The 20,506-nt window shown below is 41.4% G+C and overlaps 1 protein-coding gene across 1 annotated transcript in view; it reads left to right on the top strand.

Annotated features, from left to right (window-relative positions):
- glis3 (GLIS family zinc finger 3) overlaps positions 1-9,248 on the top strand; it is a 56,759-nt gene extending 47,511 nt beyond the window's left edge. Inside the window, exons 5-7 of the mRNA XM_061877255.1 lie at positions 84-245; positions 302-463; positions 9,096-9,248. Of these exons, the coding sequence (XP_061733239.1) occupies positions 84-245; positions 302-463; positions 9,096-9,248 (477 nt within the window). The remainder of the gene's footprint in view (positions 1-83; positions 246-301; positions 464-9,095) is intronic.
- Positions 9,249-20,506: the final 11,258 nt, after the last annotated feature.

The following is a 20,506-nucleotide window of genomic DNA, read 5'->3' as shown; positions in this document are numbered from 1 at the left end:
CTCCATGAGAGGCTCTTATCAAATCTATGCAAATGAAAAACCGCACCATGTGACGTGGACTTACCGCGTTTCTTTTTCCGCAGTTCAAGGGCTGCAAGAAGGCCTTCTCCCGCCTGGAAAATCTGAAGATCCACCTGCGCAGCCACACGGGGGAGAAGCCGTACCTGTGCCAGCACCCGGGATGCTTCAAGGCTTTCAGCAACTCCAGCGACCGAGCCAAGCACCAGCGCACACACCTGGACACGGTGAGCGGCACACACCTGAGTCAACAAAAAACACACAAACAAAGGGTTACTTCCAGGGGGGTCTTGACAAGTTTTTTTCCCAATGCTCTCTTGTCTGGGGTGTGCAGAAGCCGTACGCGTGCCAGGTGGCGGGCTGTGCCAAGCGCTACACCGATCCCAGCTCCCTGAGGAAGCACGTCAAGTCCCATTCCAATGCCGAGAGACAGTTACGGAAGAAGGTACAGTAGGAAGCTGCTAACAACTAGACCTGGGCAAACTAAGGCCCGGGTTAAGCGTTTCAATCTGGCCCGGCCGGACATTCACAAATAATTTTTTTTTAGATCTTTAAGATGAAAACTGTAGTTGCCATTATGATGTGCGGTGATGTTTTCTAATGACCGCAAGTCTTAAACTATACAAAATATTTCAATGGTTGGAATCTGCACTTTTGCATGATATACTAGTTAATATGGTCATCTAATTAGTTACTATGGTGATCTAAGTCACAGCATCTCAGACATGGCACCAAGCAGTGTGGGTGGGGAGCGTTTCCACCGAATTTTTTCAGTGCGGCCAGCCTGAAATGCGGGTGTGTTAGGGACAGACGCAGAAGGGGATTTTTACAACAAAGTTCTAAAGCTTAGTGATATATCAGATTGTAGGTGTGGTTATTTTTTTTACCTTTTGTGTTGATAATTTGCTGTTTGTTGCATTTTTCAATCCAATCCAATCCACTTTATTTATATAGCACATTTAAACAAAAATAACGTTTCCAAAGTGCTGCACAGCCATAGGTTGATTGGCAACACTAAATTGGCCCTAGTGTGTGAATGTGAGTGTGAATGTTGTCTGTCTATCTGTGTTGGCCCTGCGATGAGGTGGCGACTTGTCCAGGGTGTACCCTGCCTTCCGCCCGATTGTAGCTGAGATAGGCGCCAGCGCCCCCCGCGACCCCGAAAGGGAATAAGCGGTAGAAAATGGATGGAATATTATGCTCCACCAATGACTGAAGAAAAACAAAAAATAAATAAATATAAAACCAATATAAAAAAAAAACTATACAAAATCAAATATGATTAAAAACTATTTTAAAGGGTAAAATCAATTAATACAGTAAAATAAATGATAAATGGGTTGTACTTGTATAGCGCTTTTCTACCTTCAAGGTACTCAAAGCGCTTTGACACTACTTCCACATTTACCCATTCACACACACATTCACACACTGACGGAGGGAGCTGCCATGCAAGGCGCCAACCAGCACCCATCAGGAGCAAGGGTGAAGTGTCTTGCTCAGGACACAACGGACGTGACGAAGTTGGTACTAGGTGGGATTTGAACCAGGGACCCTCGGGTTGCGCACGGCCACTCTCCCCACTGTGCCACGCCGGAAATCAAAGTGAAATCAAAGTGTATAAAAAACACAGAGGACAACATAAGGACAGAGGACCACACAACTCACGTAGTGTTAAAAGCCAAAGAATAAAAGCGGGTCTTAAGACGAGACTTAAAACACTCCACTGTGGAAGCAGTTTGAACATGGAGGGGCAGAGTGTTCCAGAGCTTAGGGCCGACCACAGAGAAGGCCCTGTCTCCCCTGGTTTTAAGTCTGGTCTTGGGCACCACGAGCTGGAGCTGGCTCTCGGACCTCAGAGCGCGCGCAGGAATGTAAATTTGGATGAGGTCCGAGATATATTGAGGTGCCAGTCCATGTAAAGATTTAAAAACAAACAGCAATGTTTTAAAATCAATTCTAAAATGAACAGGGAGCCAGTGCAAACTCTGAAGAATTGGGGTTACATGCTGGCGTTTCCTGGCCCCTGTTAAAAGTTTTTGTAGGGTTTTGTTTGATTGTAGAATATGTCGATGGACAGGGGGTGTGACGTTCATATGTTGTCAATATTCAGTGTTTTATCGTTCATAGTTATTTTTTGTAAATCCCATAATCTTTATTTTTATTTACATTCTGGGTGTCTCATTCTGTAGAAAATTTTTAAATTCCATTCCGTTTTTCAAAGCGGTCTGTCATAACGTTTTTAGCATTCAATCAGACATTATTGTGACGTTTTGTATTAGTGTTCTTAAAAATAGGACCCAAGCACACATACGGTACAGCAGATTTTCACAGCTCACACACTTACCCATACATATATACATACATATATACACATATATACACATATATATATTAAAAAATAAAAAAAATAAATAAATATATATATATATATATATATATATATATATATATATATATATATATATATATTCGGTATAAAATGGATGGATAGATGGATATACATACATATCTATATACACATACACACACATATATATATAAATATATATACATACATTTATACATACATATGTACTGTATACATAAATTGATATATATATATACATACACTCATATATATATATATATATATATATATATATATATATATATACATACACTCATATATATATATATATATATATATATATATAGAGAGAGAGAGAGAGATACACATATATGTATATATATATAGAAATATACACATATACATATACATGGGGTTAGTGCATGTGCCTCACAATACTAAGGTCCTGAAATCAATCCCGGGCTCGGGATCTTTCTGTGTGGAAGTTTGCATGTTCTCCCCGTGACTGCGTGGGTTCCCTCCGGGTACTCCGGCTTCCTCCCACTTCCAAAGACATGCACGTGGGAATAGGTTGATTGGCAACACTAAATTGGCCCTAGTGTGTGAATGTGAGTGTGGATGTTGTCCGTCTATCTGTGTTGGCCCTGCTATGAGGGGGCGACTTGTCCAGGGTGTACGCGCCTTCCGCCCAAATGCAGCTGAGATAGGTTCCAGCACCCCCCGCAACCCCTAAAGGGACAAGCGGTAGAAAATGGATGAATTTATACATAGATAGACAGATACACCGGCCCCTAGACACATTTTTTTTCTCTAAATTTGGCCCCCCGAGTCCAAATAATGGCCCAGGGCTGAACTAGTGGGTATTCCAGGTAGGAGGTTCAACAAACTCTGACGTCTGAGTTGGTTTAACTTAGGGTAGGAAAGTCCGAATTTTAAGTTTCAGAACAGTTATCGGAATCAGTTCAACCAATCCTGAGTAAACAGTATGTTGACTCTAAGTAATAACCAAGAATAAAAAGCTATGTTTAACATAGAAGTTCACCATCCACCTAGAACAAGTTAAAGAGGCCAGGTTGCTGGGAGTTACAATAGATGAAAGACTATCTTGGGCCACTCACATTAAAAACATAGTAACAAAAATGAGCAGAAGCATTTCAATCATAAGAAGAAGTGCCTATTTTTTAACTAACACATCTATGAAGCAAGTTATACAATCTCTTGTATTGTCATGCATTAGACCAGCAATCTGGTCTAATGCATCTAAACAAGATCTAAATAAAATCCAGCTTACCCAAAACAGAACTGCCAGACTAGCTCTCCATTGCTCATTTAGGACTGGCATTGAGATCATGCATCATGAATTGTCATGGAGGAAAGTTGCTGAAAGACTGGCTTGTAGTTTGATTCTATTTTTAAAAAATCAATCAATCAATGTTTACTTATGTAGCCCTAAATCACTAGTGTCTCAAAGGGCTACACAAACCACTACGACATCCTCGGTAGGCCCACATAAGGGCAAGGAAAACTCACACCCAGTGGGACATCGGTGACAATAATGACCCAGTGGGACGTCGGTGACAATGATGACTATGAGAACCTTGGAGAGGAGGAAAGCAATGGATGTCGAGCGGGTCTAACATGATACTGTGAAAGTTCGATCCATAATGGATCCAACACAGTCGCGAGAGTCCAGTCCAAAGCGGATCCAACACAGCAGCGAGAGTCCCGTTCACAGCGGAGCCAGCAGGAAACCACCCCAAGCGGAGGCGGATCAGCAGCGCAGAGATGTCCCCAGCCGATACACAGGCAAGCAGTACATGGCCACCGGATCGGACCGGACCCCCTCCACAAAGGAGAGTGGGACATTGAAGAAAAAGAAAAGAAACTGCAGATCAACTGGTCTAAAAAGGGAGTCTATTTAAAGGCTAGAGTATACAAATGAGTTTTAAGGTGAGACATCTATACATACCATAAACCCTCATATCTGTATTCTCAGCTCTTGCTTGCCAGTGACAGTCACAACTACAGTACCAGGCTAGCCCAAAGAGGCGCTCTCACCCGTCTTAAACCCAAAAGTGATGTTTTGAAAAAGACTATAATGTATCGGGCAATCACTTACTGGAATAGACTTCCACAATATCTGCTATCAATCACCAGCATAGTGGGCTTTAAGAATAGACTAAAAGGAGAAGAGATTATTCTAGATTGTACCTAATGTCATGACTGTTTTATTGACTATTGAGTATTTTATTGATTATGGGATAAGCAGCAGAAAATGGATGGATGATACTTTTTCGTCACTTATTGTTTGTCTTTGGTACACTAATGTGTATATTTTAGGCCATTGGTTCTTTTTTTTATTTTTGCAAAAATGTATACAGTATATCTATTTTTATATTGCTTTTTTTATCTTTGGTATGAAAATTATTATGTAACATAATATTAGTATTTTTGTGTTCTTTGTTGTTGCTATTTTTGTATTATGACAATTTATTATTGGATCATGTTGTACTGCATTTTAATCGTTTGTTCTGTGGTTGTGTGATGTTTTTTGCCTGGACCCCAGGAAGAATAGTCTCCACTGCGGTGTAGACTAATGGGGATCCTTAATAAACTAAACTAATAAACTAAACTAAACTACTGAATATTAGCAGTAAGAGGGGTGATTAATTGGTGCATATATTTTTCTATCACCATAGATACCGACTCCACAATTCATAAAGCTTCCCACAAACAAAAAGTCTTTACTTTGTAACTTCTATAAGTGATGCGATAATTAGATCCACTTAACAAACACTTCATTCTGATTACTTGAACTAAAAAAGATGAAGGCGTCCGTGTCATTCAAACTCTGGTAAATAATTGAATCTAAATACAATATTCATGTTCTAAAACAGGCTCTTCAACTCGGGGGGGGGGGGGGGGGGGGCAAATCCGGCCCAGCAAAGACACTATAGAGCTCAGTTAATAACTTTGGATTTTTGCGGCTAAAATCCTTAAAAAAAAAACAGCGTGCTCTTGTAATATAATAGAATAGAATATATAATTATTGTCATGATACATTGTACAACAAAATTGCAAGCACAATAATTTGGCAATGGCAGATCCTTGCATTGACAGTTCAACCGTGCTAGCAAGTAATATATGTACATAACTGAGATGTTCCTCAAGGCACCCTTTTTAAGTCCTCTCTCTTTTGGCAGCCAGGCTTTTTTTCATAATGTGATTTATGTAACTAAGGTGTTTACTTCCAATGCAATCGGTAGTCATTTGTTTAACTTTTTCAGTTACAGTAAACTAGTGGTGTTCCTCAAGGTTCAATTTTAGGTCCTCTCTTTTTTGCATCGTTTTGGCATTTCAACTGGTGGCCTGTGAGCTGTGTTAGAAAAAACAACAACGTCTGAGAGCCTCACGTTTTGCAGAAGTTCCTTAAAACAACAGAACGCACCTGCAACTCTGGCAAAATAAGAAGACCAATCAGATGTCCACTGTAGAAGAAGCTGGTTCTTTGGATTCTAAAAAAAATAAGACGAATAGTGAACAGAGAACTCTCAAAACAATTGAGTTCAATATCCCTGTGCTAAAACTGAACCAGTCATCTTTTCTGCTCTTTAATAATCAGATGTTTCTTTACATAAGGTTCACACTCTGGCCACCACATTAGGTACACCTGCACATGCACAGTATTTAAATGATGTCCAATACATAAACAGTATCAAACCTAATGCCTGTGTGATTATATTCAATCTCAGTCTGAGAGCAGATCATTTGGCATTAGAACCGTTTAGCTACAGGACAGAGGCAAAATATTAGTGACAAAAATGCAAACAACAATCTTCCCTATTTTTCGGACTATAAGGCGCACTTAAAATCCTTTCATTTTCTCAAAACTCAACAGTGCGCCTAATGTACGGAATATTTTTGGTTGTGCTTACCGATCTTGAAGCTATTTTATTTGGTAAATGGTGAAATGATAAGTGTGACTAGTAGATGGCGGTCACACATAAGAGATCAATCAATCAATGTTTACTTATATAGCCCTAAATCACTAGTGTCTCAAACGGCTGCACAGACCACCACGACATCCTCAGTAGGCCCAGATAAGGGCAAGGAAAACTCACACCCAGTGGGACATCGGTGACAATAATGACCCAGTGGGACGTCGGTGACAATGATGACTATGAGAACCTTGGAGAGGAGGAAAGCAATGGATGTCGAGCGGGTCTAACATGATACTGTGAAAGTTCAATCCACAATGGATCCAACATAGTCGCGAGAATCCAGCAGGAAACCATCCCAAGCGGAGGCGGATCAGCAGCGCAGAGATGTCCCCAGCCGATACACAGGCAAGCAGTACATGGCCACCGGATCGGACCGGACCCCCTCCACATACGATACGTGTAGACTGCAATAGGATGGCAGTCACACATAAGAGATACGTGTAGGCTGCAATCGGATGACAGTCACACATAGAAGATACGTGTAGGCTGCAATAGGAAGGCAGTCACACATAGGAGATACGTGTAGACTGCAATAGGATGGCAGTCACACATAAGAGATACGTGTAGACTGCAATATGATGGCAGTCACACATAGGAGATATGTGTAGACTGCAATAGGATGGCAGTCACACATAGGAGTTACGTGTAGACTGCAATAGGATGGCAGTCACACATAAGAGATACGTGTAGACTGCAATATGATGGCAGTCACACATAGGAGATATGTGTAGACTGCAATAGGATGGCAGTCACACATAGGAGTTACGTGTAGACTGCAATATGATGGCAGTCACACATAAGAGATATGTGTAGACCGCAATAGGATGGCAGTCACACATAAGAGATACGTGTAGGCTGCAATAGGATGGCAGTCAAGACATAGGAGATACGTGTAGACTGCAATATGATGGCAGTCACACATAGGAGATACGTGTAGACTGCAATAGGATCGCAGTCACACATAAGAGATACGTGTAGACTGCAATATGATGGCAGTCACACATAGGAGATATGTGTAGACTGCAATAGGATGGCAGTCACACATAGGAGTTACGTGTAGACTGCAATAGGATGGCAGTCACACATAGGAGATACGTGTAGACTGCAATATGATGGCAGTCACACATAGGAGTTACGTGTGGACTGCAATATGATGGCAGTCACACATAAGAGATATGTGTAGACCGCAATATGATGGCAGTCACACATAGTAGATACGTGTAGACTGCAATAGGGTGGCAGTCACACATAAGAGATACGTGTAGACTGCAATGTGACTTAAGTAAACAACACCAAAATGTAATATGCCCCATAGAAAATATAGAACATTACACACGGCGCTTAAAAATGTTTTATTAGAACTTTGGCAAGCAATGAAGCCACACCGCTTGATCGATTGTACTGTGCTTCAACATACGAATATTATTATGGTGTGTGTATAAGGTAAGACTTATTATCTGGCGTTTTGTTTGGCAATATTATGCAAAAGCAACTTCTCCTACCTTATGATCTATATTTGGGATATGCATAAGTCCTGAAAATTTGCGCACATCTGCCTTTGTAGTCCGTGTCGATAAGCTTCTTCTTTTTCTATATCCTCTTGTTATGGGACATTCATCCTCCGCTGTTGCCATTTATAATATGAAGTAGTGTAAAGTTCCTACTTATATCTGTCAGTAAACTCGCCATGAAAGCGCTAAAACATACCGGTGTAGTGAGTTCACATTATACTCCCAAGGAACTTTAGTTATTAGAGGGTTCTGGTCAGACGTTTTTTCACAGGACACATTTCCGGCCTTGTTGTTGCACTAGTGAGCCACGGATGAGAAGATGCTGCTCCGTTATTGATTGAAGTAAAGTCTGAATGTCATTAAAACAGTAAGCTCCCTCTCCTGACACTTCTTCCACTCTCATCCTTGCACGCTACACCGCTACAACAAAGATGACGGGGAGAAGACGCTGTCGAAGGTGAGCCACGTAAATAAGACACGCCCACAAAACGGCGCATCCTGAAGCGACTGTCAGAAAGCGACTTGAAGATGATCTGTAAAACATAATCTATGCAACATTTTGACCAAAGAACCACCATTACATGTTATGTAGACCACAAGGAAGTGTTTCACATTTACAAAAAAAGTCCTAATATGTCCCCTTTAAAGCTGTGGTCCCCAACCTTTTTGTATCCGCGGACGCTTAATAATTTGTCCCGCGGCCCGGGGGAGGAGGGGAGGTGTCCTTTTTTTTTTTTTTTTCTTTGTCATGAAAAAGGGACGTTTTTGTCATGAAAAAAGGAGGTTTTTGTGGTTGGTGCACTAATTGTAAGTGTATATTGTGTTTTTTATGTTGATTTAATAAAATTTAAAAAAAAGTTTTTTTTTGTTTTTTTTAATAAAAATGAATTAAAAAAATTATTCTGCGGCCCGGTGGTTGGGGACCACTGCTTTAAATCATCTTATAATTTGGCGCGCCTTTTGTATGAAAACAGACCTACGGTCCGGAAAATACGGTAACAATAAAAATAATGTTAAATTTATTGTTTATTGTGAACAAACTGTGGTGCTCAATTTCCCCCAGGGATCAATAAAGTACTTTCTATTGTATACTATTCTATTCTATTCTATTCTATGGTTCATCTATGCAGAGTGTAAATAGTCGGGGCTTGTATTGTACACATTGGTGTTAACGTGCAACATTAATGCCTCTGGTCCATGTGTTATTTCCTTTAGATGAAATCCACACAAGATGTGACCCAGGACCTACTGACAGACTGTTTAACCGTCCACCATCTGCACCCGAGCCTCTCTCCGCCAAACAACTTGATAGCATCCTCCAGAGCCTCTCGTGAGCCATACTCATGTATGAAGAAACTACATTCTTAAATAGATGTTTCACATATTTTATTAAGCAAGCATTTACACCTACAAACCCCGTTTCCATATGAGTTGGGAAATTGTGTTAGATGTAAATATAAACGGAATACAATGATTTGCAAATCCTTTTCAAACCATATTCAGTTGAATGCACTACAAACACAATATATTTGAAGGTTCAAACTCATACATTTGATTTTCTGCAAATAACAATTAACTTAGATTTTCATGGCTGCAACACATGCCAAAGTGGTTCGGAAAGGGCATGTTCACCACTGTGTTACATCACCTTTTCTTTTAACAACAAAGAATAAACATTTGGGACCTGAGGAAACTAATTGTTGAAGCTTTAAAAGTGGAATTCTTTCCCATTCTTGTTTTATGTAGAGCTTCAGTCGTTCAACAGTCCGGGGTCTCCGCTGTCGTATTTTACGCTTCATAATGCGCCACACATTTTCGATGGGAGACAGGTCTGGACTGCAGGGGGGCCAGGAAAGTACCCGCACTCTTTTTTTTACGAAGCCACGCTGTTGTAACACAAACTGATTGTGGCTTGGCATTGTCTTGCTAAAATAAGCAGGGGCGTCCATGAAAAAAATGTCGCTTAGATGGCAGCATATGTTGTTCCAAAACCTGTATGTACATTTCAGCATCAATGGTGCTTTCACAGATGTGTAAGTTGCCCATGCCATGTGCACTAATGCACCCCCATACCATCACAGATGCTGGCTTTTGAACTTTGAGTCTGGATGGTTCACTTCCCCTTTGGTCCGAATATTTCCAAAAATAATTTAAAACGTGGACTCGTCAGACTACAGAACACTTTTCCACTTTGCATCAGTCCATCTTAGATGATCTCGTGCCCAGAGAAGCCAATGGCGTTTCTGGATGTTGTTGATAAATGGCTTTCGCTTTGTATAGTCAAGCTTTAACTTGCACTTACAGATGTAGCGACAAACTGTATTTAGTGACAGTGGTTTTCTGAAGGGTTCCTGAGCCCATGTGGTGATATCCTTCAAAGATTGATGTCTGTTTTTGATACAGTCTGAGGGATCGAAGGTCGCTTACGTGGAGTGATTTCTCCAGATTCTCTGAACCTTTTGATGATATTATGGACCGGCGATGTTGGAATCCCTAAATTTCTTGCAATTGCACTTTGAGAAACGTTGTTCTTAAACTGTTTGACTATTTGCTCATGCAGTTGTGGACAAAGGGGTGTACCTCGCCCCATCCTTTCTTGTGAAAGACTGAGCATTTTTTGGGAAGCTGCTTTTATACCCAATCATGGCACCCACCTGTTCCTAATTAGCCTGCACACCTGTGGGATGTTCCAAATAGGTGTTTGATGAGCATTCCTCAACTTTATCAGTATTTATTGACACTTTTCCCAACTTCTTTGTCACGTGTTGCTGGCATCAAATTCTAAAGTTAATGATTATTCGCAAAAAAAAAAAAATGTTTATCAGTTTGAACATCAAATATGTTGTCTTTGTAGCATATTCAACTGAATATGGGTTGAAAATGATTTGCAAGTCATTGTATTCCGTTTATATTTACATCTAACACAATTTCCCAACTCATATGGAAACAGGGTTTGTAATAGCATGTGTGCATTAGACTTACAATGTGCTGGCCTGTCAACCCTTTTCTCCTCAGCCCCTACGCAGCGACACCACAGCTCCCACCATCCCAGCTTGGCTCTGATGCGCACCCTGCAAGACAATCACAGGTAATGGACCTCAGGAGCCATTAGGATTTTTATAGCATTTCATCATGTTTTTTTTTTTTTTTTTTTTTTTTTTCTTCATGAAACGCACATAATAGAATCCAATATAGCACATGAGCATATACTGTACTTACTAGCCCAGGGTCGCCAAACTCATTTTCATTAAGGGCCACCTTTGTGCACCGCTTGTAACAGCAAATACGCCATAATCGTCTCATGATATTATTATATTGCCCATGTATTCTATTCATTTAATTTTTTAGGGCTGTCGAAATTAGCACGATCAATTGTCGCTTCAATCATGCTCACACGATTTGTTTGCTCTTTCACTTTAATCGCAATAACATCCTTGATCCGATCAATGCGTATGTGAGTAAAAAATGAGTGAGGAGACTCCGACTGGCAAATTTCACTCCAAAATACAGCCTGTAAGAACTTTGGAAAAAACTGCTACTAAGTTTTGTGCAAATACATAACAAGCATTGAAGTAAAACGTTTGAATACAGATACATTCTAGTACAAATAGTTTTTTTGTTGAATCTCAGTTATAAAAGAGAGTGATCACTTCTGATTAATCATAATTAATACATATGAGGTGGGCGGGGTTTGGTGGTAGCGGGAGTGTATATTGTAGCGTCCCGGAGGAGTTAGTGCTGCAAGTGGTTCTGGGTATTTGTCGTGTTTGTGACGACCGAGTCGCATCATGATGAGGGGTCTGTTCTCCCAGGAATGCAGATCCGGCTTCGGACACAGTGTGCAGGTAGGAAATAATTTATTTAAGAAATAAATTATACGGGAACAAACAAAAACGTGCTCATAGCACGGAAGGCAAAACTAAAGGGACTAGCGTGGAAGCCAGCAGGTTCAGAGCAGTAAACAAAAGTCCTCGACCGAGTGAGGTCAGGGCATGGACTAAATAGCCCTCTGAATAGTGTCCGGGCAACAGGTGCGCGTCCCGAACATTAACCAGAGGCAGGTGAATGCAATCTGCCGTCATGGCAACTGAGACGCACAAACTCAAAAGGTGCTGAGAACACAAGAGAACCGAAAACGTAAATAGACTATGATCCGGGCAGCGGATCATAACACTGTTGTGTTTATGTTGTGTTACGGTGCGGATGTTCTCCCGAAATGTGTTTGTCATTCTTGTTTGGTGTGGGTTCACAGTGTGGCGCATATTTTTAACAGTTTTAAAGTTGTTTATACGGCCACCCTCAGTGTGACATGTATAGCATACGATCAAGTATGCCTTGCATTCAGTTGTGTGTGTGTAAAAGCCGCTTATATTATGGGACTGGGCCGGCACGCTGTTTGTATCGAGAAAAAGCAGACGCGACCACAGGCTGTAGAGGACGCAAAAGACAGTGCCATCAAGGCACGCTCTTAATACTGTTGTTCGGGGGAAAATCGGGAGAAATTCGGGAGAATGATTGCCCCGGGAGATTTTCGGGAGGGGCACTGAAATTTGGGAGTCTCCCGGAAAAATCTAATTGCTTTTTCTTAGGATTTTTTATTATTTTAAACAATTGTGGCACTAGTAGTCTACTTGCAAGACACTTCACCCTTGCTCCTGATGGGTGCTGGTTAGCGCCTTGCATGGCAGCTCCCTCCACCAGTGTGTGAATGTGTGTGTGAATGGGTAAATGTGGAAGTAGTGTCAAAGCGCTTTGAGTACCTTGAAGATAGAAAAGCGCTATACAAGTACAACTCATTTACTGTCAAGTCTTTGTGATCATGTTCTGTTTTTGACTCCATTAGTTCCTGTTTTTGCGCACCCTGGTTTGTTTTAGTTTCCATGACTACCAATTAGTTTTCCCCTGTCATGTCACGCACCTGGTTCATTTGGATTCACGCACCTGTTTTCAAGCACCACAGCACTATTTAAGCCTGTAGTTGCCAGGCAGTCAGTCTGGCGACATCACCCTCTACCACCTTATACACACCCATGTTATCCATGCCGATGATCCATGCTCTTTCTCGGGCCAAGTAAGTTTTTCATGCCATAGTTTGTAAGTTTTGTTTTATGTCCCATTGTGCAAGTTTTAGTTTTCATAGCCAAGTTTTGAACTTCCACTGAGAGCGCCTTTTGTTTATACCCTTTGTTTTTGTAATATTTTTGAATTAAGATTAAAGATGTCATTACCTTCACGCCATGTCCGTTTCAATTGCTTTGCACCGCGGGAAAACAAACCACACCATAGTCCACGCCTTGACACTTACAGTGCACTTTAATTGTATTAATTTTAATTATTTATTCATGCAATTAGTGTACTCATTTTATTAGTTATTATTGCACTGGTAGTGTAGTGGTCACATGTTGATGTCTTTTCTGTAGTCGGTACGGGTTCGATTTCCGGTCTGTTCCCCACCAGCCAGCTATTAAAGCTCTGTAATGCCAGTCCTAAGCCTGGATAAAAAAAAGTCTGGTGGCATGAGGAAGGGCAGACAAATAAAAAAACTAAGCTAAATAAAACCAGCATTGAGCTATCAGAAATACGCAAGAACCAAATGTGCCATCTTTCTTGAGAGGCTCCACTCAAGGATTTCTGCAGCCAGAAGCATCACGGCTCCTCACTGGCAGCAATTGTTCTCCTATCAGCAGTCGGCCGTGAACACGCACGGCGGGATCCTGGATAGACAATCAGGGGCTGTGAAAGCAGTCCTTGCTTTGCCTCATTGGTCTCGATCCAGCGCCGTTAATGGATGCTATAGCCACAGACGGGAGCGGATGAGGAATTCAATAAGCAAATTATAAAATCTAAAACAGCATTCAAACTGCGGTGGGGGAGCGAGATCTGTAATGACTTCATAGAAGTTAAATCAATTGTAAAATCCTCGTTGGCATTTTGCTTTACTCTTCTCGGGCTCACTTTTTTGTGTGTGTTCTAATCCAGTTTTTGTGTGCATTGTCGGCAAAACGTTGCATACGTTTATATTTGTTACCAAGAAGACATGCGATTTTTGCTATGGAACAGGCCAACAATTACTAGTTTAAAGATCTTTAGAGAACAATCTGTTCCAGTCCCTTGAAGGTTTTATTCAACACGGTCATCAGAGTTTTCAATGTTTCCAAACTCTGGTTGGGACAAAATACTGCATATTAAAGACCTACAGAAACCCACTACTACCGACCACGCAGTCTGATAGTTTATATATCAATGATGACATTTCAACATTGCAACACATGCCAATATGGCCGGTTTGTTTTACTAAATTGCAATTTTAAATTTCGCGCGGAAGTATCCTGCTAAAACGTCGCGGTATGACGACGTGTCCACGTGATGTCACGCATTGTAGAGGACATTTTGTTCCAGCACCGTTCACAGCTATAAGTCGTCTGTTTTTATCGCATAATGGATTTTTTGCAATTTGTTCAATGAATTATGGAGACGTCAAAGAAGAAAGCTGCAGGTAGGAAGCGGTGTATTGCGGCCGCCTTTAGCAACACAAACACAGCCTGTGTTTCATTGTTTACATTCCCGAAAGATGACGGTGAAGCTTTACTATGGAACAGAGAGGTCAAGCGAACACGGTTCCCTACCACATGTCAACCGGCAGGTTTCGGTGAGAAAATTGTGGTAATAAGTCGGCTCTTACTGTAGACATGAGCGGAGAGCTTGCGTCGTTCCTCCTGCACCTGTCAAAGAGGCCCCTGCGGACTCTCTTGCCTCCTCCTTGGGGCGGTTTAGCTTGGCTGGTAGAGTGGCCGTGCCAGCAACTTGAGGGTTGCAGGTTCGATTCCCGCTTCCGCCATCTTAGTCACTGCCGTTGTGTCCTTGGGCAACACATTTTACCCACCTGCTCCCAGTGCCACCCACACTGGTTTGTATGTAACTTAGATATTGGGTTTCACTATGTAAAGCGCTTTGAGTCACTAGAGAAAAAGCGCTATATAAATATAATTCACTTCACTTCACTCCCACCGGCCGCCCCCGACCGTCGGATGCTTCCACCGTGGAGGAGGGGAAAAAAATAAAAATCTCAGCCCGGCCCCACCTTCGCCTTCGCCTCGTCGAGAAACGTGGCTTCCCTCGGAGACACTGGCGGTCACCACACCCGTGGCCACACCCCTCCGGCTTTTTTTCCCCCTGGCGCCAGGTTTATGCCACTTTCTTGCCGCACACTATTGCTATTGGATTGGACCACACACACAAAGTACAGTGTATTATGCAGCGATCATTTCGAAAGATTGTGTTTCGAAGAGGGTCCCTTGCGAAGGGCAGAGATGGCCATCGCCACCACCCGTCGACTGGTGCTGAAGAACGGTGCGGGGCCGACCTTCAGGTTTTATAGGTACGACCATATAATCTCACTAAAATACTAGTAGCACAATGAGCAGATAAGGGATTTTCCAGAATTATCCCAGTAAATTTGTCTAATAACATCTGAATCACTCCCACTGTATAGTCTTCTTTTTTTTTTTTTCTAGTCCTTCACTCTCACTTTCCTCATCCACAAATCTTTCATCCTCGCTCAAATATAATCAATCAATCAATCAATCAATGTTTAGGGAAATCGTCGCTTTCTCGGTCCAAATCGCTCTCGCTGCTGGTGGCCATGATTCTAAACAATGTGAGGAGCTCCACAACCCGTGACGTCACGCACAGATTGTCTGCTACTTCCGGTACAGGCAACGCTTTTTTATTAGCGACCAAAAGTTGCAAACTTTATCGTTGATGTTCTCTACTGAATCCTTTCATCAAAAATATGGCAATATCGCGAAATGATCAAGTATGACACATAGAATGGACCTGCTATACCCGTTTAAATAAGAAAATCTCATTTCAGTAGACCTTTAAATTGTGCACAATAAATAACAGTTGTGTAATGAAGGCTAACTACTATGTTGATTAATGCATCACAGTATATCATAACATGCAAATATGCCCCATAGAGCAGTGTTTTTCAACCACTGGGCGGAACACTAATCAGATACAGTCTGGTGTGCGGTGGGAGATGATGTAATTTCACGTATTTGGGCTAAAAATATTTTTTTGCAAACCAGTAATTATAGTCTGCAAATGATGTGTTGTTGTTGAGTGTCTGCTCAGAGTAACTGTGTAAAACGCTTCCATATCAGTAGGTGGCAACCGGTAGCTAATTGTAGATGACGGGAACAGCGGGAGGCAGAATGCAGGTAAAAAGGTGTCTAATGCTTAAACCAAAAAATAAACAAAAGGTGAGTGCCTCCAAGAAAAGGCACTGAAGCTTAGGGAAGGCTATGCAGAATGAAACTACAACTGAACTGGCTACAAAGTAGCCGAAAACAGAATGCTGGACAACAGCAAAGACTTACTGTGGAGCGGAGACGGCGTCCAGAACGTCCCCTCAAAGAAGGATTAAAAACGGCTGAAATATTCTTGATTGCTAAAACAAAGTAGATGCGGGAAATATCGCTCAAAAGGAAGACATGAAACTGTTACAGGACAATACCAAAAAAAGAGAAAAAGCCACCAAAAAAGGAGCGCAAGACAAGAACTAAAACACAACACAGGAAAACTTCAAAATACTCAAAATAAGTCAGGGAGTGATGTGACAAGTGGTGACAGTACACCTACTTTGAGACAAGAGCTATATTGATGCATGCTTGGTTATGGTGTAAAGTCATATCCAAAAATTGCGACTTTAACTAACGAATAATTTTACTGTAAACTGAGTTTCATTTTTTAATGATTTCTGCTAGTGGTGTGCATCTGCATTTTTGTCAATGCAAAAAATGTGCCTTGGCCCAAAAAAGTTTGAAAAACACTGCCATAGAGGATGCGATTGGTTTAAGGAAATAGGAGGATCATTGCCTTATGCGGTCTAAGACATCTTCGTGTTGCATTTTTTGTGTACTGTACTAGCCTTTGGGAAAATATACTTCCTGGACAATCTATTAGGTACACCTGACTTTAGAATGACAGTGTATATAAAGCAAAGGTTGTCAAACTCATTTTAGATCGGGGGCCACATGGAGAAAAATCTGCTCCCAAGTGGGCCGGACTGGCAAAAATCACAGCACAATAACTTTAAAATAAAGCCAACTTCAGATTGTTTTCTTTGTTTAAAAATAAAACAAGCACATTCTGAAATTTTTAAAATAATAATGTTGTTGGGGTTTTTTTTTACACTTAAATGTTGTGGTTAATTGTATTCTATCTTTATTTGTTGTTTTTTATACTTTCTGAATACATTATGTGACCATGTCCATCAGTCAACGCAATAGTCCATCCATCCATCCATCTTCTTCCGCTTATCCGAGGTCGGGTCGCGGGGGCAGCAGCCCAAGCAGGGAAGCCCAGACTTCCCTCTCCCCAGCCACTTCGTCTAGCTCTTCCCGGGGGATCCCGAGGCGTTCCCAGGCCAGCCGGGAGACATAGTCTTCCCAACGTGTCCTGGGTCTTCCCCGTGGCCTCCTACCGGTTGGACGTGCCCTAAACACCTCCCTCGGGAGGCGTTCGGGTGGCATCCTGACCAGATACCCGAACCACCTCATCTGGCTCCTCTCGATGTGGAGGAGCAGCGGCTTTACGTTGAGCTCCTCCCGGATGGCAGAGCTTCTCACCCTATCTCTAAGGGAGAGACCCGCCACACGGCGGAGGAAACTCATTTCGGCCACCTGTACCCGTGATCTTATCCTTTCGGTCATGACCCAAAGCTCATGACCATAGGTGAGGATGGGAACGTAGATCGACCGGTAAATTGAGAGCTTTGCCTTCCGGCTCAGCTCCTTCTTCACCACAACGGATCGGTACAACGTCCGCGTTACTGAAGACGCCGCACCAATCCGCCTGTCGATCTCACAATCAACTCTTCCCCCACTCGTGAACAAGACTCCTAGGTACTTGAACTCCTCCACTTAGGGCAGGGTCTCCTCCCCAACCCGGAGATGGCACTCCACCCTTTTCCGGGAGAGAACCATGGACTCGGATTTGGAGCTGCTGATTCTCATTCCGGCCGCTTCACACTCGGCTGCGAACCGATCCAGCGAGAGCTGAAGATCCCGGCCAGATGAAGCCAACAGGACCACATCGTCTGCAAAAAGCAGAGACCTAATCCCGCGGCCACCAAACCGGAACCCCTCAATGCCTTGACTGCGCCTAGAAATTCTGTCCATAAAAGTTATGAACAGAATCTGTGACAAAGGACAGCCTTGGCGGAGTCCAACCCTCACTGGAAACGTGTCGGACTTACTGCCGGCAATGCGGACCAAGCTCTGGCACTGATCATACAGGGATCGGACTGCCACAATAAGACAGTCCGATACCCCATACTCTCTGAGCACTCCCCACAGGACTTCCCGAGGGACACGGTCGAATGCCTTCTCCAAGTCCACAAAGCACATGTAGACTGGTTGGGCAAACTCCCATGCACCCTCAAGAACCCTGCCGAGAGTATAGAGCTGGTCCACAGTTCCACGACCAGGACGAAAACAACGCAATAGTGTTCATTTTAATTCTATCAAGATAACAACATAATATCGAAATCTAATTTCAGGATGTTATTTATTTAGTTTGCTCATTTTCCTCAAAGTTCACTAATATCATGTGTCTTTTTTTTTTTTACATATGTAGCATAATCACGAAGATACAAATAAATACTATTGCGACATCTGGTGGACACATTTAGAACAGCAGTTTCTTTCATTCAAAAATGTCGGTTCATTTTTATACTTAGCAATCTCATCCCACGGGCAGGATAAAACCTGCCGTACATTTGACATCCCTGGTTTTTACAGTACAGGCCACAAGTTTGGACACACCATCTCATTCAATGCATTTTTTTGATTTTCAAGACTATTTACATTGTAGATTGTCACTGAAGGCATCAAAACTATGAATGAACACACGAGGAGTTATGTACTAAACAAAAAAAAAAAAAGTGAAATAACAAAAAAAATGTTTTATATTCTAGTTTCTTCAAAATAGCCACCCTCTGCCCTGATTTCTGCTTTGGACACTCCGGACATTTTCTCGATGAGCTTCAAGAGGTAGTCACCCGAAATTCGTTTTTCAACAGTCTCGAAGGTGTTAGCTCATCAAAAGAATGCCGAGAGTGTCCCGACGAGCTTCAAGCACACCTGTGAAGTGAAACCCATTTCAGGTGACTACCTCTTGAAGCTCATCGAGAGAATGCTAAGAGTGTGCGAAGCAGTAATCATAGCAAAAGGTGGCTATTTTTGAAGAAACGAGAACATAAAACATGTTTTTAACTATTTCACCTTTTTTTTTGTTAAGTACATAACTCCACATGTGTTCATTCATAGTTTCGATGCCTTCAGTGACAATCTACAATGTAAATAGTCACGAAAATAAAGAAAACGCATTGAATGAGGAGAAAATGTGTCCAAAAGTTTGACCTGTACTGTGCACCCTCTGACATCTTTGTTAGAATTTGAATTTCCCTTCCTTTCAGGAGGGGCTACAAGGCATTGAAGTTATTTGTAAATTTGGTAATTATTAGGGGTGTGGGAAAAAATCGATTCGACTACGAATCGAATCGTTTACGTTGTGCGATTCAGAATCGATTCTCATTTTTAATAAATCAATTTATTTTTATTTATTTTATTTAGAATGCAATCCAATTCCAAAACCAAACCTGACCCAGCAACACTCAGAACTGCAATAAACAGAACAATTGAGAGGAGACACAAACACGACACAGAACAAACCAAAAGTAATGAAACAAAAATGAATATTATCAACAACAGTATCAATATTAATTATAATTTCAGCATAGCAGTGATTAAAAATCCCTCACTGACATTATCATTACACATTTATAAAAATAATAAAAAAGAACAATAGTGTCACAGTGGCTTACACTTGCATCACATCTCATAAGCTTGACAACACACTGTGTCCAATGTTTTCACAAAGAAAAAATAAGTCATATTTTTGGTTCGTTTAATAGTTAAAACAAATTTACATTATTGCAATCAGTTGATAAAACATTGTCCTTTACAATTATAAAAGCTTTTTTTTTTTAAATCTACTACTCTGCTAGCATGTCAGCAAACTGGGGTAGATCCTGCTGAAATCCTATGTATTGAATGAATACAGAATCGTTTTCAATCGGAAAAATATCGTTTTTGAATCGAGAATCTCGTTGAATCGAAAAAAAAAAATCGATATATTATCGAATCGTGACTCCAATAATGGATATTGAATCGAATCGTGGGACACCCAAAGATTCACAGCCCTAGTAATTATACTATTTATTTCTGGTTCTATGAAATAATTTTAGGATAGTTAGCTGCCCAAGTGAGTGAAGGTATTTGTATGTTTGACTACATGCCTGTTGAGTGTGATTAGAGCTGTCCCAAGACCAATATGTTGGTACCGGTGCCAGTACCAAAATGTATTTTGATACTTTTTGGTACTTTTCATAATAAAGGGGACAAAAAAATCTTACGGTACATTAAACATATTTTTCTTATTGCAAGTTTGTCCTTAAATAAGATAGTGAACATAGAAGACAACTTGTCTTTTAGTAGTAAGTAAGCAAACAAAGGTTCGTAATTAGTCTGCTGACATATGCAGTAACATACTGTGTCATT

Source organism: Nerophis ophidion, linkage group LG17 (assembly GCF_033978795.1).
Source record: "Nerophis ophidion isolate RoL-2023_Sa linkage group LG17, RoL_Noph_v1.0, whole genome shotgun sequence".
NCBI lineage: Eukaryota > Metazoa > Chordata > Actinopteri > Syngnathiformes > Syngnathidae > Nerophis > Nerophis ophidion.
Note: the sequence above shows the minus strand (reverse complement) of the source record. Positions and strands in the feature narration are given on the sequence as shown.